We start from the raw sequence: 20,973 nt of genomic DNA on the forward strand, positions 1-20,973 counted from the left end.
GGTATCATCCAAAATTTCCATTAACCTCAACTCCGTGAATATGCTTTCGCTGTATATGCCTTCAAACTCCGATTTTCCCATGTCCTTCTATGTTCTATGTTCTATTTCCTGGACTCTTTAGCTCTTTGCCTCCTTTTCTCCTCTTTCTTTGCGCGCCGCCGTTTTTTCTCCTCATCTGCGTCGCTTGATTCTGCTGAGGACTTGGATGACTTTTTCGACTTGGACTTGAGCTCTCGGCGCGCCGCTTTCTCGGCCCTTCTCGCGGCCCGCGCTTCCTTCCGCTTCCTCTTTGCTTCTTTCCGGACTTTCTTCTCCTCCTTGGTCTCTTTCCGAGGCTTGTCCTTGTTAGACTTGTCACCTTCTTGTTGGTCGCTAGATTCGGTTTCGGATGATTCCGTGCTCGATTCGTTGATCGTGAGCTTATCTATCGTTCCTTCGAGGAATCCGCCTCGTACGAAGGTCGTGTATACGGAGTATTTGCCGAGATTCTTTTCGAGGGCGTTCAGCTTGCCAGTTGTGACGGTCTGAACCACTTTCCCCTCCTTGGAGGTATCGATACCCTTGAGTTGCTCATCAAATGCGTTCATCCACCATTGGTCGCTAGTGAAATGTTGCTTCTGGCCTAGTCCTCGAGTATTGTCTTTGCGATTCAGCAACAGAGGTTTCGCAAGTCCGATTGAGTCGTCAGTTTTATGTAGAGAGTGTCCGGTTCCTCGCCATCCTTGAGAAGAGAGCAGCGCATGTGCATCCATCGTATGATTTGTAATTGAGCTCCTCTTGCGACCAATTGTATGGGTGTTGATCTGATGTCTGTCAAAGAGGGAACGGCATGAAGGATTAGAGGTTTGAAAGTTGGATGGTCGAGGGTCGCGATTGGGAAATTTTTTAGCGGGGCCGGCTTATCGGACCCCAGATTGGTCTTATCAACGCTTGGTCTATACTACCTGTCCAAAGGCAAGAGCCCCAACTTAGTGAATTCGCTGCACTTCGATCCTGCGATAATGAAACATGAACGATGTTTAAAGGAGTGAAAGTTTTACCAGTTCCTATACATTGCTCATGAAATTTCGATAAGAAAAACACTATCAGAAGGTGAGCCTAGAGATGATTCCGTATTTCATTTATCTATTTCATATACATGTTCCTGGTACTCCGTAGAGCCTGACCGTTTCAGCCACCTCCACGATCTGGGTAAACTCCGGTACAGCAATTAGCCAGGGCCTCACGTGCCACCCATCAGGCATAGGTTGGTTGAGGTAAGTTTGCGACAGACCACGCCTCAATTTATCAACTCTTTCAACCCTTTGTCTCCAAACCCGCAAAAATGCCGATGGACGAACGCGAGCTTGGGCAGCGCATCAAGGCGCTGACAAAGTGTGTTGCTGCGAATGAACCCCCCGAGAACGCCATTAAGTTGCTCGAGACATTGAAGAAGGATGCTTCTCCCACCGAAGAGATGCTACGGGTACGTACGCGGTTCAGGAAGCGATAGAGAGAGCGCTTTTCTGCGCGCGTTTTGGATATATACATGCCTTGGTTGGTCTGCGCAAATGCATGGTCGCATTTCTTGACTTCCTTCGTCAAAATTGCGACCTTGGCGGATCTATCGGATATTGCAATCTTGATCTCACAGGGACTGTGCTAATGCCGAGATCTTGGTCACAGGCTACAAGAGCTGGTGTGTTTGTCGGCAAACTTCGCTCAAATTCCAACAAGGACATCGCCCGTGCCGCCGCCGAACTCGTCAACAAGTGGAAGAAGTTGGTCGAACAGGAAAAGCACTCGAAGCTACAACGTGCAAAGGTCGGCTCAGGATCTCCAGCCCCAGCTCCATCATCAGCGCCCGCGTCATCACCTGCTCCTCCTCCTCCATCATCATCAGCCGGTGGCTCTGGGGCCAAGTACAAGGGCGACATCGAGAAGCGAAAATATGAGACCGACAACGTGAACGTCAAGCGCACCGATTCTAGCGTTCGAAACTCATGCATTGGGCTTATCTACAATGGCCTCGCCTATCGATCAACGGCAACCGAGACCGACGTCATTACTAGAGCCGTCGCTGTTGAGCATGCCGCTTATACCAAATTCAAAGGGGAAACGCCCGATTACAAGAAGAAGATCCGATCGCTTTTCACCAACCTGAAGAACAAGTCCAATCGGGAACTCGGGCGCAGTGTCTTGTCCGGTGAGATCACTGCCGAGAAATTTGTTGTCATGACCGATGACGAGCTCAAGAGCGAGGAGCAGCGCAAGAAGGAGCTTGAACTAGAAAAGGAGAACATGAAGAAGGCCCAGGTCCCGATGGCTGAGAAGAGTATCAGCGAGAGTCTGGAGTGTGGTCGTTGTAAGAAGAAGCAGGTCAGCTACACGCAGGCGCAGACCCGAGCTGCTGATGAACCTATGACGACTTTCTGCGAATGCATGGCGTGCGGGCATCGATGGAAGGTAAGTCTTGTCACTTTCAACTGAAGTTTGGCGACGTAACTAACGCGGAATACCTCACATAGTTTTCTTAATAATACACAAGGAGTCTGGAGGATCAGGGATGGGACAATGCTAAACTAGACTAACACTTAGGTAACTTCTGCCTATCAGATTCATAAAGATCTTTCAAGTTCTACAAGTTGCTGGCCTAATTAACTTCACCTTTATATACCCCATTAATAGAATTCATTGTAATTGGTCGTAATCTTATTATAAGCCCTATGTAAGTATACAACCCGTTGGTTCTGGACAAGTTACGTCCCACTCGAGGACGTGTTATTAGGATGGTTTTCATTGTGGCATCATGGATCCATATCGTGACAAGGAAAACCATATGCCCTTAAACCAAGTGATAAATGTATTTATATAATTGAGGCTCTCGCGAGTGATCTTTACACTGCTCGTATTTCCATTCTGCCTACCCTACACCGCTTGAAAGGAGGAATTCTTGTATATGCCCATGTACAGAGTAACATACCGAGCATGACGGCAAGGTTCAAAGTGTTGGATAATTGTTCACATCATTATCACACTCATTTGCCGCTTCTTGAAATCTATTGCAGATGCAGTCCCGGATTTCAACCAACTTCCGAGTGAGTGGTGAGAAAGCTCATTGTCTTTGGCTTTCGATGTCGAAAAGGGCAAAGATGTACTTGTTGACGCAAGTGGAATATTTGGCTTTTCACAATTATCAATCTAGTACTACGGTCTATATAATAAGTTCTGTCTGACCTCTAAGTTCTACCCGTGAGATATGCAACTGATCTCATAACCAAGATGTGCTACCAAATAGTACGATGTATGACGTTGGTCTCACAGGTTCCATTACCAGCGCTAGGACTCCCAAGACAATACTTACTAGGTAATATTACATTCGTTTTCGGTCCAGTGCAATATATCAAACGAATACCCTCCATTTCTTTCTATCAAACTGAGGATAATCTGCATCTTCTTGGTCATTCGCACGTGACGAAGGCCTAAGCATATTACGACTCCTTCAGTGATTACATCACACCAATTACAACACATCTGCACCTCACACCAGGTTTCGGGGGTTCAGTTTTGAGCCTAGAGCCTACGACTGCATGTTTCAGTATTACACAACCAACAAGCAACACTGCCTAGCAAGTAGGATTTTCAGCCTGAAACCGAGCGTTTAATCTTTGATCCTGCATATACATGGGCCATGCTCAGGCCATGACCTATTGACACCGTAGCCAACGCGTACTATATAGCCAACTGCCCAGCCCACGACCAGCCTGTTTAGCAATAAACCCGTCTAGAGTTTCGTCCAGGTCGACATCATCAAAATGGCGCCAACATGCTCGGATCCTCGTCAGATCGTCATCACTCTCAACCCCGCGCGTCGCCAAGCCCTCCTCAAGCTCGTTGATGAGATCACCACTTATATGAGTGACCAACTTCAAGCTTCCGACGATGAGCTTGGCCCTGTCCTATCAACCCCTCGAAGTGAGAGTGGACCTTCTACACCAAGAGACGAGGACAGGTCGTCGACACCCAGGAATGATGACTCTGATCGAAATGTTCAGCAGCAGCAGCAGCCGAACAAGCCATCGGCGCAGGCACTACGTATTCAGAAAGCTGCTATAAAGCATTTGAAGGAGTGGAAAAAAGAATTCATCCCCAAGTTGGAGGAGATTGTTCGTGTCAAGGATGATCACAAGATTCAGGAGGAAAGGCGCAAACATCAACAGGAGGCTGAAAAGAAGAAGCTCGATACACCCGAAGAAGGCGAGAATCTCATCAGTTTTGGGGAGAATAAGATAGACAAGTCCGAGGATATTGCCTCTCTTCAGGCTTTATATCATCCAATCCCCACAAGACTGACGACTATCCCTGCTGCCGACAGAAGAGAGGCTATATCATGTATCCTACTCCTTCTGCTTTCCACGGGTAAGTATTCCGCTCATACTCGAGCACTTGCGCTTTATCTTGCTTCCTCTCTTGAGATTTCCCAGACTTTCCTCATCAAGGAAGAAATGGAAATCGCCAAGACTCTTCTCGAATCCTCCAAGGACCAAGATAAGCAGCAGGAGGTCATGTCTGCCGAGGCCGAAGCTTCCAAGCGCCGAGAAGAGAACAAGTTCAGTCGTTTCTGGAAAGTCGGACTTGCTTCTGTTGCCGGTGCAGCTGTGATCGGCGTCACCGGTGGTCTGGCAGCACCTCTTGTTGCTGGAGCTGTCGGCGGTATCCTCGGTGGCGTGGGCCTGGGAGGTGTTGCTAGCTTTCTTGGTATTTTCTGGATGAATGGTGCTCTTGTAGGCGCTTTGTTCGGTGCATATGGAGGAAAGATGACTGTAAGTTACTTTTCGAAGTTCTGTTCATTCCCGACTAACATTGCAGGGTGAAATGATGGACAAGTACGCAAAGGAAGTTGAGGACTTCCGCTTCATCCCTCTCAGGGGTGAATGGGGAGAGGTCTTTAATGCAGAACAGGACCAAGCACAAGCACAGGAACGGCGGCTGCGTGTTACAATTGGAATCAACGGATGGCTTCGTGATGAGGATGACGTGACGAAGCCATGGCGGATTCTTAGTGACGATTCTGAGGTCTTCGCTCTGCGCTATGAGATGAAGTCTCTCATTGCCTTGGGACATGCTCTACGAAGTATGGTCGAATCTTTTGCCTGGAAGAAGCTCAAGGTCGAGATCATAAAGCGTACTGCCTTTGCCACCCTGCTTGCGGCTCTATGGCCTATCCAGGTACTTGCTGCTGCTTCCAACATTGATAATCCTTTTGGCCATGCACACAACCGATCTCGAAAAGCAGGCCAGCTACTTGCTGATGCTCTGATCAACAAAGTCCAAGGCGAAAGGCCTGTTACTCTAATTGGATATTCCCTTGGCGCTACAGCGATTCATGCCTGCTTGCAGTCCCTTGCTGAGCGGCACGCTTTTGGTCTCATTGATTCAGTTGTCATCATCGGCGCTCCGGCCCCTTCAGCTCCTCCTCACTGGCGTACCCTTCGTACTGTTGTCTCTGGAAAGATCTTCAATGTCTATTCAGAGAACGATATGATTCTTGGATTCGTCTACCGGGCTCACAGTCTCTCCATGGGAGTCTCTGGCTTACAGAATATCCAAGAGGTTGAAGGTATCCAGAACCTCGATCTGAGTGATTCCGTCAGTGGACACCTCCGGTATCCCGACCTCATTGGTGAGATTCTCAACAAGTGTGGATTTGTTGGAATCAAGACAACATCCGAGATCGAAAAGGATGATGTGATTTTGATGAAGGACCGTCATGCCCAGGGTGAGTTGATCGATTTCGAAGGGACTACAGTTGAGGGTAAGGAGAGCCCTCAGTCACCGAACCAAGAGCAAATTGAAAAGGATCTTCATGGACTAAACATCTCCCCCCCGGCTCTTGTTTCGCCATCGCAACCTCCAGCCCAGGGAAAGTCACCACAACAGTCCAGCAATGAGAACCCGCCGCTTCCTCAACGACCGGCTCCTCAGGACAAAAAAGAAGAAGCACCAAAGCTGCCCCGACGGCCTGTAGCGAGTCAAGTACAGCCATCATCAGGACCGAATGATGAAGCGGGACCGCCATTGCCCCGACGCCCTACTGAAGCTCAACAGGAAGATATGCCTGCTATTCCCCGCAAGCCAGTTGGAGTTGATAAGGAAGCCAACCGTCCTCTTCCTCGACGTTTTGAATCTTCACACGATACTCATCAGCAACAACAAAGACCCTGGACGCCCGAGTCCAATCTTACAGATGATGAGGAATATGGTCACATTGCTATGGTGAATTATGACAGCGATCACAGTACAAAATGAGGACAGAATCTATTTGATAGAAACACTAGATCAAATGGAGTATCATCAAACTTGGACCCTCGGGGAGCAAGAGCTCAAGAAGAGGATATAAGAATAAATTTAGTAAAGAGTCCCCTAAGCTTAGGCTAAATTACCTAAATATTTTGATTACTTAGGGTCAAGATTCTAATATTAAGTCTTCTTGCCTCTAAGTCTCTGAATAGAAAAGTTGAGAGTCGATTGAAGATATTATCTATTATATACATGTGCTTCATTTCATAACCCACTCATCCTTTTCAGTTCGTTCGCACCTCATTCATCATGGCTGGGTATCCCTAGCTCAGTAAATAAATTCGTTGCTTCCTCCTCACTTTCCAGACCCATCTCTTTGATGTGCTTCCAGAACTTGCTCAGATGTCTCGTTCCAGAGTCGCAGAGGATAGTAACAACACGACTCCCCTTTGGAAGTCTCATAGCTGCCTCAACCGCGGCGACACAGTTGACAGAGCTACTGCTGCCGATGAATATACCATCGTGCTCAACTAGCCAGCGCGCCATGCGACAGGCTTGCGCGTCCGTTACTCGCACAGCATCGTCGATGAGTTCGCGCCCTGCCTCGAAGTTCTCAGTCAGACGTGTGATTCCGATGCCTTCGACCATAGTATCAACCTGCTGCCTACGTCTTGTACCCTCACGCTCTGTCGACGAGTACATAACGCCGTGACGGACTTTGTTGTAGAGACCACTGCCCTGAGGGTCGGCGAGAACGACTTTGATATCCGTTGCCTTCTGCTCCTCCTTCAGATACTTTGCCACGCCAGAGACTGTTCCTCCTGTACCAGCTCCTGCGACGAAGGCGTCCAGCTGGCCATTCGTCTGCCGCCAAATTTCGGGACCCGTTGCATTGAAATGTGCTTTCCAGTTGGCCTCGGACTCAAACTGGTTTGCGAAGAAACCTTTGCTGCCATCCTTGGACTTACTGGCGTGTTCTTCCGCACGCCTTCGAGCCAGGTTGACAAAGTGATCGGGGCTTGTAATAGGTGCGGGAGTGACGCGCTCAACAGTTGCGCCAAGATGGAGGAGTAGATCGGACTTTTCGAGAGCCATATCGCTAGGCATACAGATATGGGCGCGGTAGCCCATTGCTCGGGCAAGAGTTGCGAGTGAGATACCCGTGCTTCCTACTGTGCCTTCATATATCGTATCACCCTTATGTGGTGTTAGTAGACCCTTTGATTCGGCTTCTCGAATCATGTTAAGTGCAACACGATCCTTGGGTGAATTTCCAGCGCCATTGAGGAACTCTGCTTTGGCCATGATGACCCGGCCTGTGGCTTTTGATAATGATTGAATCTTTATAAGAGGCGTGTTACCGATGGTAGCTTCTATACCATCTACCAAGCTATTCCTCACAACATCATAAGACGTTGGCGATGAAGGTTGAGACTCATGATCCTGAAGCTCAACAGGGTCTCCCCAGAAAAGACTCGATCTTCGGCCACCGCCTGTGTTTGCACGCCTCTTGCGCTGGAATCGACGCTCAAGATCTGGGTAAAAGTCCTTGAATCCTAAAGTGACGAGGATGCCAGTTGTGAAGGCGAAGACAACGGCAGCGGTGCCGTAGGCTTTTGGATGGTCGCTGAGCGCCATTTTTGGAAGTCTTTGGGTAGTGTACCCAATGAACTCATCAATTGGGCATTCACGGGAGAACTAGAATGCCTGCATTGTTGACTGCGCTTCTGATGAGTTGAGGTTGCGGTGGAAACTTGAATGATCTTGGCTTAAGCTTGGTGTTGAGGTATGAGTACATGCTATGTAAAATTAATGAACCCTGGTGTGCGTGATGTCATGTGGAGCTTAGTCTAGCACACCAGCGCTACCTATACCTATACTTCAGGTGCCAGACACACCTAATCTAAAGTCAGTATACTGTCCTTAGGTCTTTGCTAAATTGCGCTAAATTATCTCAAGTCTTCTTGTTACCTACACTAGAGGTCCTAAGTTTTCTTGCCTCTTGACTTCTATAGTAGGATATCCATATTATATATGATTATGCTTCAATCTCTGAAATAAATCAATGATCTCTAGGGTCGAATTATTGAGAAGCCTTTGATAACTATTCTACCAATGATTCTACAAGAGAACATTTGCTGACCTATCTTGGCTATAACCTCACTTTAAGCCCCTCTAAACTTACGACAGCTTGTCGAGAAGAGGCGTTCGATAGCAAGGACAAAGGTTAACCTCACACGGCAATTGTATCAAGCCTAAATGATGAAGCTATTCATAATCTATAATAGGAAAACTTGCACATGATCACGCGAGTATAAATTGGCAAATCCTATGCTCTCACTCTCAACCCGAGGTACACCCGACCAGCTGAGACCCACATCATCCAATGTAAACCATCTGAATCCTCAAATCACCAAATTCTCAAGAACGAACATGTCGACGATATAACAGGAGTTTCTACAGCATGGACTCCCCAATTGTGGCGCAAATCTTCCGCCAGCTCTTCCACCATCGACCTCCAGGCTGCAAAGGCGTCAGAAACCTCGCCGGTTTTCGCAATGGCCTTCGAACAACCACTATCGTCAGCCATCAGAGCCGCTTCTACGTGGCGGGACGACCCTCTAGTGATCGCGGAATGAAGAAAAACGAGAGTCGATGGCAGCAGCGCACGAAAATTCTGCCCCAGGACCGATCTACCGAGTTTGCAGAGTACCCTTACATATTGATTGACGAGCTCAAGCAACGAACCGAACGACCACGAAAGGTCAAGATGCTACTGAGAGACTTTATTGACGGCATGACACTCGAGTATCCCCCTCGGAATAGTAGAATAACGAAGCTATAGACAGTCTTTACAACCCCTCATACGGATACTTCTCCAAACAAGCCGTCATCTTCAGCCCGGGCGAACCATTCGACTTCAACTCAATGCGAGATGAGATTGAGTTCCAGGCCGAGCTAGGCCGTCGATACACCGAATTCGAGGACATTCTTGATGAGCGAGAAGGAGAGAACCCAACACGCCAGCTATGGCATACGCCCACCGAGCTCTTTCGCCCATACTACGGCGAAGCAATCGCCCGCTACCTCGTCACGAATTATCGTCTCACCACATACCCCTATCACGATCTTCTGATCTACGAAATGGGCGCGGGTCGTGGAACGCTCATGCTCAACATCCTGGACTACATTCGAGAAGTCGACCCTCAAGTGTACGCTCGCACAAAGTTCAACATCATCGAGATTTCCTCCACACTCGCCGCGCTGCAAAACAGACATCTTCTGTCCACAGCTGCGTCTCGAGGCCACGCGGATAAGGTCGAGATTATCAACCGCTCCATCTTCGACTGGGACCAATACGTGCCGTCGCCTTGTTTCTTTCTCGCCATGGAGGTCTTCGATAACTTCTCCCACGATGGTATTCGCTACGACGTTGCTACCGAGCAGCCCCTGCAAGGCCACGTGCTGATCGATGGCGACGGCGACTTTTACGAATTCTACTCTCAGGAGTTGGACCCTCTTGCTGCGCGATACTTCCGTGTCAGACACGCCGCCACAGGGGGGAACTATCCTAAACCGTACCCCAGCAATGCCGTTCTACGATATCTATCCACCAAGATTCCGTTTGCTGCTAACCTCTCGGATCCAGAATTTATCCCCACACGGCTGATGCAGTTCTTTGACGTTCTTGAGAAGTACTTCCCAGGCCACCGTCTTGTAACATCTGACTTTGACTGGCTCCCTCAAGCTGTCAAGGGTATGAATGCACCTGTTGTTCAGACACGGTACCACAGGAGGATGGTGCCCGTCACAACCCCCTTGGTAAGCTAGAAGGCCCACTGTCGTTGAATATTGGTAAACTAACATCACACAGGTTCATCAAGGATACTTCGATATTCTGTTTCCAACAGATTTCCGCGTCACAGAGGCCATCTACCGCGCCATCACGGGCAAGTTGACTCGTGTCATGTCGCATGGTGATTTCATGCGTAAGTGGGCATATGTTGAGGACACCGAAACCCGGAGCGGAGAGAATCCCTTGATATCAAACTACCGCAACGCCAGCGTTCTTGTAACTGTATAAAATTAGCCGTGTAACAAAAGCCGAAGCAAAAGGCCATGTAGATATACATCCGGGTTGGGAAAAGATACAGCATATACCCTCTCATCAAACCAATATGTCATCAATGGTGTTCTTTATTCTCGTACTTCTCTTATAGCAGTGGAAAATGACCATGCCTATTTAAACGCTCTATACCCTTCCTTTTGTCTGACCAGATCCCCCACATTACTCCCAGGTGAATGAACAATCATGAATTCCCATTGAGCAGAGTAGAAACATAATTCTTTTGTTCTTCAAACTTTACAGCTTCAGCTTTTCGTTGAGCCACTTTGTCGCAGTCTCAACACCTTCGTCAATGTTCTCAGGCTTAGTGCCCTGGCCTTGTCGTACAGGCTCCTTGCCGCCCGATCGGCCACCAATAATCTCCGACACGGAAGCAGCCCATTGCTCAGCAGTGACGCCTTGAGAAGCAAGATGCTAAAATAGTGAGTTAGTGTATGCAATCCTAATTCTAGGGGTAGACTTACAGTTCCAACGTAGACACCATGTGCAACGGCACCCTCCTCCTTGCTACCAGCAAACAGGTAAACAGTCTTCTCCTTATCTTTACCCTGATAGTGCTTGACCACATCAGGCAGGGCTTTGCTGCCGGTGGCACCAACAGGCAAGCGGCCAACGAACCACTTGGCATCCTTGTTAGCCTCAAAGTACTTCTGGACAATGTCAAGCGCAGTCTTGGACTCGGCCTTCTGGCGCTTCTTCTGCTCAGCAGTCACAGCAGCAGAAATCTTTTGGAAACGCTTGTTGAACTCGTCCTTCGTCAAGGTCGAGATGGTTAGCTGGCTGAGCTCCACCGACACGGCCTTGACTTGAGCCTCCTTCTCAGGACCGAATGGCAACTTGTCGAGAGCATCAATCTTCTTTGAGAATTCATCAGCCTCACGCTGAACCTGGTGAGCAGCCTCACCAGTGTAGGCAATGATACGGCGAATACCCTTTGCGATACCACTCTCCTCAATAAGGATGAGGTCCTTAATCAACCCAGTCTGCTCAACGTGGGTGCCGCCGCAGAACTCAACACTGTACTGACGCCATTCCTTCTTCTTGGGGTCGGCGAGCATCTCATCGATATCTCTGCCGATGGAGACAACACGCACAGGATCGGGATAGGTCTCGCCAAAGACAGCACGGCAGCCCTCAATCTGGCGAGCAAGCTCCAGATCAACCTCCTTGGAAAAGATCTTGTCTTTACGGCGAATGTATGAGTTCGACATGTCTTCGATCTTCTTGAGCTCCTCAATCTTGACGCCAGTCTTGTGGGAGAAATCGAAACGGAGCTTCTCGTTGTCCACCAAAGAACCCTTCTGGTTGACATCATCACCGAGAACCTCCCGCAGGGAGTGGTTCAGAATGTGAGTACCGCTGTGGTTGTTGCGGATAGGAGATCGACGCAATTCATCATACTCGCAGACAACCTCGTCACCAGAGGATAGTGTACCATACTCGATATAACCATTGTGTAGGATATACCCACCATAGTTTTGAACATCAAGAACCTTGAACTCGGCGACATCGTCAATGACGATGCGTCCAGTGTCAGCGACCTGACCACCTGATTCGGCGTAGAAGTTGGTCTTGTCGATCAAAAGACCCAGAGCAGTCTTCTCGGGTACGTCCTTGGTCGACTTAAGGAAGGATTGGCCATCATAAATGAGCTGGACCTTACCCTTGGTGTCACCTTGAGTAAACTTGGCGTCGTCATTAGTTCGCTCAACCTTAAGATCCTTCTCGAGCTCGGAGATTTGGTGCACATTGAGCTTGGAGAAAGTCTGGACAGACTCCTTGACAGCCTTGCTGGCCTCACGAGCCTTGATTCGAGCAGCCTCGACCTCAGCATCGTCAATCTCGAGGCTTCGCTCTTCAGCCATCAATCGGGTAAGGTCCACGGGGAAACCGAAAGTGTCATAAAGTCGCCACACAACATCACCCTCGAGCTTCTTGGAGCCGCCCTTGGTGGCCTCGGCAGCATATTTCTCGAACTGAGCCTCACCACGATCCAGAGTGCGGGCAAAGGCGACCTCCTCCTCATCGAGAATCTCCTTAATGTCTTGCTGCTTCTTGACAAGCTCGGGGAATTGCTCGCCCATCTGGTCAACAAGCGCAGGCAAGATCTTGGAGAAGAAGGCGCCGATATCGGCGTTGAAATACTTTCGAGCGTATCGCACACCTCGTCTTAGTACACGTCGGACAACATAGCCTCGACCGTCATTGTTGGGAACAGCGCCGTCAGCGATGGAGAAAGAAAGGGTTCGGATGTGATCAGCAACTACACGGTAGGCGGTATCAATACCATCGGCATCATCCTTGCCATACTTGTCAGCGTAGGGTCGGGCGCCAGTGACCTCCTGGATCTTATGGAAGAGAGGGGTGAAGCAATCGGTGGCATAGTTGGAAACTGTATCCTGAAGGGCAGAAACCAGTCGCTCGTAGCCCATACCGGTGTCGATATGCTTGGCGGGGAGAGACTTGAGGCTACCGTCCTTTTGTCGATCATACTGCATGAAAACGTTGTTCCAAACCTCAACAACCATAGGATCATCCATGTTGACGAGGCTGGCAGCATTGCGACCTCCACCGACCTTGTCGTAGTGGATCTCACTGCAAGGACCACAGGGACCTTGGTCACCCATCTCCCAGAAGTTATCCTTCATGTTTCCAGGAAGGATATGATCCTCGGGAACACCAACCGAGAGCCAGAGCTCCTTGGCCTCCAAATCGGGCTCCAGCTTCAACTTCTCGTCACCCTCGAAGTATGTGACGTAAAGACGATCGGGGTCCAGACCATAGACCTTTGTCAAAAGCTCCCAGGAATATGAAATAGCCTCCTTCTTGAAGTAGTCGCCGAAAGACCAGTTACCCAACATCTCGAAGAATGTGTGGTGATAGCTATCCTTGCCGACATCGTCGAGATCGTTGTGCTTGCCACCAGCACGGATACACTTTTGACTGTCGACAGCGGCCTTGAGGCCGGCCATAGGATCCGTCTTGCCAATGGTGCCGAGGAAGATGGGCTTGAACTGGTTCATGCCGGCATTGGTGAAGAGTAGGGTGGGGTCATTGTGAGGGACGACCGATGAAGAGGGGACTGAAGCAGAAGAAGTCTTGTTAGTGATTTGTGAGTCAGAGGAGAGAAAAATCAAGTAGATAGTGGTGTTGAGGCTGTTCTTGTCGAGGAATTGGGTTTAGTTTCAATATCTTTTAATGCAGTGAGACGAAGTGCCCGCGCTATCGCAATCGCATACCAATTGTGTGACCCCTCTGCTCGAAGTACTCGAGAAAGGTCTTGCGCACGCGCGCAGCGGGCCACTTGAGCTCCGACTCGGCCATGGTCGCGCTGGAATAAGACCGACGAAGAATAAAAAAAGGCAATCTCTTGCTGGTCGCAGTCCTGAAGATATTCCGCGCAGGCGCTGCAGTGATTATCGGCCGTGGAGGAATCGTCGTGGTGGTAGTGGGGGTTTCTGGTTGAAGATTGTGGAGGAGAAGTTGACGTTGCTGGGGTCTGAGTTGGAGATGGAGTTGCTGTGGCGGCGCAGGCGTAGGCGGAGGAGGGTAGAACGTTCTACAAGAATGAGTCAAGACCGAGATGGATACATAAGGCCCACGCTCTCCCGCGCCGATAATCGTCCTCAAGCTCCGGGGCGTATAGCGCCGACTCCAACGCCCGCAACCGCTGAAGCTCACTGCAGTGTTTCCGTTTCGGCCCCTAGTGACACTCACCCGATTGATGCACGCCCACATCGAGCCTCGAGGGACAGAGGGCAGACAAACCAAGCCAAACCAATCCCTACCTTAGCCAAAGAAAAGGAAGCCCGTCGCCGTCACGCAAAAGACAAGTCAAGACTTCAAAATTTCATCCTCGCCACGTGTGGTTGCCAGTGTCCTTCTCCGAGCCGCTGATTCGACCTTCAGTCGGATAGTCCAGGTGTTGAAGGGTTTAAAAGTTCGCCGTTTTAACTAGGTCCTGGTGGACTACGAATTGACCACTGCTTGAGACCCGTCCCATTGCGATCATGTTACAATCCCCGTCATCTTCCGCCCCAGCTACAGTAGCTGTAGCCGAAGGGGTCGATAAGACAAGAAGATTGCGCCGAAAGAGAAAGGCAGAGACACAAGATAATGAACGTCTTTCTAAACGCTTGAGTCTCCTTAATCTGGGTATGTTTTATTGTTTTCCTAACCGTTACATCGTCCTTATCCTTGCAATGCCCATGAACTAACACCTATCGTGCCTACAGAACGGAGCGGGAACAAGTTATACGTCCCTGTCGAGCAACCAACAACAACCTCAATTTCTTCTGCTGCTCCAGTTCCTACCTCTTCAAATGCTGTTTCGAATCCAGTGCCCGATGAGACCATGCAATTAGACGATTCGAAACATAAAGTATACATCTACAACATTGATGACGAGCTCTCCTCCGATAGCGAAAGCGATGACCCGGGCAAGCTTGTCTTCTTGCCAGATATCGAGAAGCACCTGCGCGCGAATCGCATCCCCCCATCGGTACTAGCCAACAGCGAGGGAGAACTAGCCGGCATGCAGGTAGTGCTGTATAGTGATCCCAAGTCGTTGACGGTGCCAGAGGACAAAGATAGTGTGCGCAAGGCCATCATCGAGTCGAGAAATCGCACAAGAGAGCTACAGCGGCTAGAAAGGGAGGGTAAGACGGAGGCCCCAACGATACAAGACGCCACATTGAATACTGGTATTGCCACGAGTACAGATGACGACCCAGACGCAATGGACTTGGACTAGAGGAAGGGAGCCGCACATGTGACGCCCGATACACACACTTATATATATATACCCAAGGCGACTGGAGTTTGTTTACTGTGAATTGGAAAAGAGAACCTGGCGCTTGAACGCCGGTATTTGCTTGTATTTCTATGCTAGCTACATTCATTGATTGACTTTCAATTTCATACTTCCTGACGTGGCCGCCCAGCGACTTCTGAACCGTTACATGGCTCAAGAATCAACCGTCCATGCATGCATGCCTCTCAATCGAACCATTCCAGCGCCTAACAACGTTTATCGCGGAGGCGGAGGTCCTGTTGGAGGAGCATAATAGTCTGCCGGTCCATCGGCCTGTCTCTGCTGTCCTTGCGCTGGGTCGATCTTTGAGGCATTCGGGGGCTCTTCGTACATGGGAGGTCGTGATGGGTCGTAGACTGGCGGAGGAGGCATGTTATGCATGGGATAACCGCCAGGCTGGGCGTAGTTGCCAGGAGGAGCGTAGTAGTATCCATTAGGAGGATATGCGTAACGGGGATCGACCTGAGCCATCATGCGCCTACTAACAAAACACTGCAGAGGGTTAGAATTGGTGTTTTGGATGTGTATCACAGCACAGGTGCGACTTACTCTATGATATGCTAGTGGCCGTAAGCCCTTTTGGATTCTCTTCTTTGCATGCCAATATCCTCCGACGATCCAGAGAGTAAAAAGAAGTACGATCACGGCGAGGATAGTCCACTTGACGATATATCCCTCCTGTTGTCGAGTTAGCATGCGCAACGTGAACGTACGAAAGTTAATGATAGATGCTTACTCTGCTATACCACCAATAGACATCATCGTCGTCGGTGAAGTACTCGGAAGTGTCATCGTCCCTACGCTCAAGCGCATACCTCACGAAACTCGCCATATTGGCGATACGAAATCGTTCTTTAGAATAGGCTGTTGCGTGTGTTTGTTGATTTTTGAGATGGATGGAAATCAACCGAGTACGAGGTACGCTGAACGGTACTCCGAGGTCCGTACAGGTGATTGGAAGTGCTCTCCTCCACTAAAGTTCACAGTAGGTTGCCAAGGTGCCAGGTGCTAGGTGCCCGAAGGATCCAATGCGCAAACAACCCCCAATCGCAGGGATAAATGAATGGATGTCAAAGTCAGCACTTGTTGAAATGAAAAAAGAACGGCCCCCAGTAAGTAAGAAGATGATGAAAGGTCGAGAAAGAGGCTAGAAGGAGTTTATTAGGAGAATATGCTAAGAATTCCAAAGGGAGAAGAAGGTTGGTTTTCACATAAAGGCCCGTCGTACAAATACGACTCACCCTTCCCCGTTTTAAGCGGGCGCTCCAGTGTACAAAGGCAAGACAAGAAAGGGGACAGGAGGGGGCGATAGCCACTGCTAGTGCCTTTATCGTGCGTAGACGCGACGATCTCTGCGGCAGAGTTACGTTACGCTCGACTCCTCAAGTTTCACAGGCTGACAGTGGCAGGGTTGTTGTCACGTCCCAGCGGCTACGAGCCTAAGACAAGCCACAAAGCCCAAGAAATGCACCCACCTCACCCTCTTTGTCTCCTATGTACAAGTATATCGCTGCTCCGTTAAGATGGTCGTTTTTGAATAAGGTGTCGACTAACTAGCTAGACTAGCTACTAGTCTTGGTAGTCAGCCCCTCAGCTTACTCAAGGTGAGGGTTGCTGTGAAGAATCCTTCACGAGGAGAATAAGACTCTGCCATGATAAGAATCACAAGCCTTGCACATAAATAAGACTCAGCAGTGAGCATTACTGTACGAATCATGCTCAGTAAACTGTGAGACGGATCGATCGATATCCGTACCGTATTAGCGTATGACAAGAAGCCATCAGCTCAGCCTCGTAGCTACTTGAAACATCTCGTCTTTTCTTGCATTGCCAGAAAGCCACCCATGTAAACACGGACATTCTGGCCTCATTAATTATCGTGCACGCTCAACTCCTCTGGTCGTGCAAACTCAAAAACTTCACTTTCATGTCAGTAACCGTTACACTGATGTGTGCAAGGCTGCAACTATAAGTTTATCGTATTCTGACAACCAATCCAAAGACGCCATCGCTCTAATGCTATTAACGACATAAATAACCACGCTGCTTCTGAGGTTCTACAAAACTACACCTCCAGCGGCCCCCCAGCCAGCAAAGTCGGGACCTGGGCCATCGAGACGAGGATTCGGGGGGAGGCCTTGCTCTCGTCTTCGAGCGTCTTCTGCTTGTTGATGCGCCTGTTGGAGCCGCTGTCTCCACCATAATAAGAAGACAAGTGAAAAGGTGACCCCAATGATCAGGATACTTTCTAGAACACCATCGTCGTCATTTGTTCCCTGTCCATCGCCGAGAGCACCATCGTATAAATCACCTCCGGTGTAATGCTCCTCCTCATAATATTGGTTGTCTTCTCGCAGGAAGTTGGCGATCCACTCGGAGAATGAGCGATCCTTCTTAGGCTCTGGAGGCTTTGTAAGTATGTACCATGGATTCGTATCTGACAAGAGAAACTTACTGGGCTCATCCTGGATCGAGTGTATCGGTCCATGTGTCAGCGTGTTCCAAGCGCTTCGAAGGCGAAGCTTTAGGAGACTCAAAGTTACTGGTAGATATGCCTCATCGTTTACCTCTAGGGCATGATCGTAGTATCTCTTTGCGAGATGAAAGTCTTGTACCAGACCAATGCCGTTTTCGTGCATCCAACCGAGGTTGAACAGTGCCTGTGCGCTCTGGGAGTAGTCGGAGGCTCCGGTGTAGCACTGGACAGCTTTTGTGATATCTTCTTCAGTACCAATACCATGGTAATAATAATCACCCATCTTTACTAGTGCGTCAACATTAGACTGTCTGGAAGATCGCGTCCAGTAAACAAGAGCAAGAGATGGGTTCTTGAGAAGACCACTCTTCTCTCGAGGCTGTCCAAGTAATGACGAAATGGAAACCCCATTTTGAGCAGAATCTATCATGTAGGCAACATTGGTCTGGGCCTTCTCATAGCCCTGCTCAGCGGCCAGAAGATACTCAAGGAATGCGAGTTCGTAATCGCTAGCCTCGTAAGCGTCGTTGGCGTCGCCCCATGATGACACCAGGGGCTCTGCCTTCTCGGCAACGCTTTTGTAATACGTCAAGGATGCAGGACAATGCTTCTCTCGTCCGACACCATGATGGATCATCTCTGCGATGTAGTAGTGGGCTTCAATGTTGCCGTGCCTACCGGCCAGTTCAAAATAGTTGTTGGCAATCCGGACATCTTCCTGACCACCCTGGTCCAGGTAAAGTTGACCCATCTGCACCAAGGCCGGGGCATAATCCTGATCGGCTGAGGATTTGAAGAGCTCCATAGCCCTCTTCACGTTCTCTTTTTGACCGTAGCCATGAAGCATCATTAGACCAAGACCATGTTGTGACTGAGCATCGTGTTGTGTAATGCCACGCTCGAACCACACCTTGGCCCGCTCAAAGTTCTGAGGAACGCCGTCGCCTCTCAAATACATCCGACCCAAATACCCAGCAGCCTTACTGGCAATCTTTTCGATTCCAGGCTTTGGGTTCTCGCTTAGGCGACCGTCCTTCTTCCAGTAACGTAATGCGACCAGAACAAAGTACTTACGTGCTAGGTCAACATCTCGTTCCAGGCCTCGTTGGCCGTCATAGTATATGCGACCGAGGTTATATGAAGCCTTCGAATCGCCCTTCTGAGACATAAGATCCAAGTACTCGATAACATCGTCTATGGCGGCATTCGCATCAGAGCCAGGGCTAGCCTTGAATGCGTTCATGCCCGAGCTTGAAGCACTCGCGCCTTCTCCGTAGATACCTCCGTCGTCATCAGAAATTCGCCATGACTGATGGATCCAGGATCGACCACCAGGAGGGCCCGCTCGGTACCAAGCTATAGCTTTGTCTGCGACACGCTTGTAATATTTCACAGCTGCCTCGCAATTCTTCGTCGTGCCAACACCAGCGTGATGTCTAAAGGCCGTTGCCATCTCCGCACGAGCATTTCCACGAATAGCAGCAAAGGTATAGTAGAGGAGCGCCTTGGCTTGGTCACGTTCTACAACGTTACCGATCCCGGTCGAATAGTAGACTCCCAGCATATACTGGGCTGTTGAATTGCCGTAGACAGTCGCAAGTTGATGGTAGTTGTTGAAGGCCACCTCCAAGTTCCTTGGGTAACTATAATTGCCGAAGAAGTTTATCTCGGCAAGCAGGTAGAGAGCATCGGAGTTGTTTTGCTGTGCGGCCTGTTCCAGAAATTCAACCGCTTTTGCGACAGCGCCGTTGACAGTGGTCTCTTGGGACTGCGATGGGGCTGTTGCAGGACCAGATGGAATGGCTTTAAGTATGTAACGCAGAGCGGTTCCAACGAGCCCCGAAGGTCTTCGCTTTCGGCGATGCAAAGGCTGAGGGGCTTTGGTGAGTTCTATTCTTGCCGCATCGACCAGTTCCGCGCCTGGAAGCTGTCAGTGTCTTTGCGCCTTGTTGGTGGTGGGAGTAGTCGTACCAGGTTGCGGGCCAGCAGGCTGACTTTGATCGACAACGACGTCGGTCTTTGGAGAAGCGATATATTGATTCTGTCCAGCTCCTTCAAGGTTCTTATCCTTATATGTTTCGTCATAATGTTTGACATTTGTGCCGAGTCCTGTGGTTACCTGCCAAAGCACTGATAGAGAAGTCAGCAAGCCAAATTGACAGCTGTCGCGTGTTACAGCAATGTACGAAATGGGAGACTAACGGAGGACCCAGACTATCGATTGACGCATCGTTGGCAGCTGCTATGTGCCGGAAAGGTCAATTCTGCTATAGAGCATGGCTATAATGCAGAGTAATAATTTGGTGAGGCCAACGGTGTTGGAGTTACAAGCTGTCCAGATGAGGTCGGAGCTTGCATGAGGTAATGCGGCGGCCCAGAAGGGAAAAGCGTAGAACTGTTTGGCTGATGATTAAGCAATGTTAGGCCAGGAACCAACACGCTCTACGACCCTATTACATTCATTCAGCATCAGGTGACAGACAGATGAACGACAACGGCTTTTGTGTTTGAATTAAAAGAACTGAGCTCCAATTAGAACCTGCCTTGATTTTAGTGCAAGTCACAACCATTAAGCACTGTACGAGATCAAATTGGCCCTCTACCTAAGTACACATAGGTAGGTATATATTCCGTATGCACCAACCTATTGAGATTCCACAATCGCGTTTAAAGATCATGTTCAATCAGTAGGAGCAAAGCAAACTGTTTGGCATATGCAGGCTCATAGACTCACGATAGAACGGTTTCTAATGATGCCGTTAAATCTATTCGAAATCGTACAACACGTGATAAGTTTGCTTAGCATAGTACTATCCGTACATGGGTACGCAAGGACGATCCAAACTTCAGCAACTACCCGTTGATTCAGTTCAAAGGGCTGTAAACTGCCGAAACTCTATTTGATAGCCACTTTCAACAAAAAGAAGCAATTATACTCAAATATCGCTTCGGCGACTGCCCATTTTGGAGTTATTCGACCTGATGCCTGGTATACTGACGGCGTGGCTTGCTAGTGCTGAAGCTATCCTAGGCCCCAACCACTCAGAGTTTCAGGTCCCTGCAGTTAGCGTCCCCCCAAGCCTTCTCAACGCGAAAGTAACGGGGACCGCGTTAATGGCTGGGAGCTAGCGCGTCTTACTTAACGCGCTTGCATTTAACTGACTCCTGGGCCTTGCATCACCACTTTAGCCCGAATTCTCACGGCGATACTCTTCTCATTTCTACGCATTGTACTACCACAGATATCAGCATATACTTGCGATACTCACGGTTTCCGTC

At 49.3% G+C, this 20,973-nt stretch overlaps 9 protein-coding genes across 9 annotated transcripts; 4 read left to right on the forward strand and 5 right to left on the reverse strand.

The window, feature by feature from the left end:
• Positions 1–101: 101 nt before the first annotated feature.
• FMAN_01358 (uncharacterized protein) lies at positions 102–752 on the reverse strand (the record flags this gene model as incomplete). The annotated part of the gene is made up of 1 exon (XM_041833875.1): positions 102–752. The coding sequence occupies one exon, from the start codon at positions 750–752 to the stop codon at positions 102–104; it is 651 nt and encodes a 216-aa protein (XP_041676698.1).
• Positions 753–1,324: 572 nt separating this feature from the next.
• On the forward strand, positions 1,325–2,516 carry FMAN_01359 (uncharacterized protein; the record flags this gene model as incomplete). Its single annotated transcript, XM_041833886.1, has 3 exons — positions 1,325–1,465; positions 1,666–2,445; positions 2,508–2,516. 3 exons carry the CDS (start codon positions 1,325–1,327, stop codon positions 2,514–2,516), a joined length of 930 nt encoding a protein of 309 aa, XP_041676699.1.
• A 1,278-nt stretch (positions 2,517–3,794) lies between these two features.
• On the forward strand, positions 3,795–6,288 carry FMAN_01360 (uncharacterized protein; the record flags this gene model as incomplete). Its single annotated transcript, XM_041833897.1, has 2 exons — positions 3,795–4,802; positions 4,849–6,288. The coding sequence occupies 2 exons, from the start codon at positions 3,795–3,797 to the stop codon at positions 6,286–6,288; spliced, it is 2,448 nt and encodes an 815-aa protein (XP_041676700.1).
• A 291-nt stretch (positions 6,289–6,579) lies between these two features.
• On the reverse strand, positions 6,580–7,917 carry FMAN_01361 (uncharacterized protein; the record flags this gene model as incomplete). Its single annotated transcript, XM_041833908.1, has 1 exon — positions 6,580–7,917. The coding sequence occupies one exon, from the start codon at positions 7,915–7,917 to the stop codon at positions 6,580–6,582; it is 1,338 nt and encodes a 445-aa protein (XP_041676701.1).
• Positions 7,918–8,743: 826 nt separating this feature from the next.
• FMAN_01362 (uncharacterized protein) lies at positions 8,744–10,363 on the forward strand (the record flags this gene model as incomplete). Its single annotated transcript, XM_041833919.1, has 3 exons — positions 8,744–9,087; positions 9,129–10,101; positions 10,154–10,363. 3 exons carry the CDS (start codon positions 8,744–8,746, stop codon positions 10,361–10,363), a joined length of 1,527 nt encoding a protein of 508 aa, XP_041676702.1.
• Positions 10,364–10,642: 279 nt separating this feature from the next.
• On the reverse strand, positions 10,643–13,729 carry FMAN_01363 (putative alanine--tRNA ligase, cytosolic; the record flags this gene model as incomplete). Its single annotated transcript, XM_041833930.1, has 3 exons — positions 10,643–10,819; positions 10,870–13,487; positions 13,645–13,729. The coding sequence occupies 3 exons, from the start codon at positions 13,727–13,729 to the stop codon at positions 10,643–10,645; spliced, it is 2,880 nt and encodes a 959-aa protein (XP_041676703.1).
• Positions 13,730–14,415: 686 nt separating this feature from the next.
• On the forward strand, positions 14,416–15,158 carry FMAN_01364 (uncharacterized protein; the record flags this gene model as incomplete). The annotated part of the gene is made up of 2 exons (XM_041833941.1): positions 14,416–14,560; positions 14,641–15,158. The coding sequence occupies 2 exons, from the start codon at positions 14,416–14,418 to the stop codon at positions 15,156–15,158; spliced, it is 663 nt and encodes a 220-aa protein (XP_041676704.1).
• A 276-nt stretch (positions 15,159–15,434) lies between these two features.
• On the reverse strand, positions 15,435–16,050 carry FMAN_01365 (uncharacterized protein; the record flags this gene model as incomplete). The annotated part of the gene is made up of 3 exons (XM_041833953.1): positions 15,435–15,710; positions 15,768–15,896; positions 15,955–16,050. The coding sequence occupies 3 exons, from the start codon at positions 16,048–16,050 to the stop codon at positions 15,435–15,437; spliced, it is 501 nt and encodes a 166-aa protein (XP_041676705.1).
• A 1,225-nt stretch (positions 16,051–17,275) lies between these two features.
• Positions 17,276–19,924, reverse strand: FMAN_01366 (uncharacterized protein; the record flags this gene model as incomplete). Its single annotated transcript, XM_041833964.1, has 4 exons — positions 17,276–17,619; positions 17,674–19,614; positions 19,666–19,824; positions 19,897–19,924. The coding sequence occupies 4 exons, from the start codon at positions 19,922–19,924 to the stop codon at positions 17,276–17,278; spliced, it is 2,472 nt and encodes an 823-aa protein (XP_041676706.1).
• Positions 19,925–20,973: the final 1,049 nt, after the last annotated feature.

The sequence above is a fragment of the Fusarium mangiferae genome (assembly GCF_900044065.1).
Source record: "Fusarium mangiferae strain MRC7560 genome assembly, contig: FMAN_scaffold001, whole genome shotgun sequence".
Taxonomy (NCBI): Eukaryota; Fungi; Ascomycota; class Sordariomycetes; order Hypocreales; family Nectriaceae; genus Fusarium; species Fusarium mangiferae.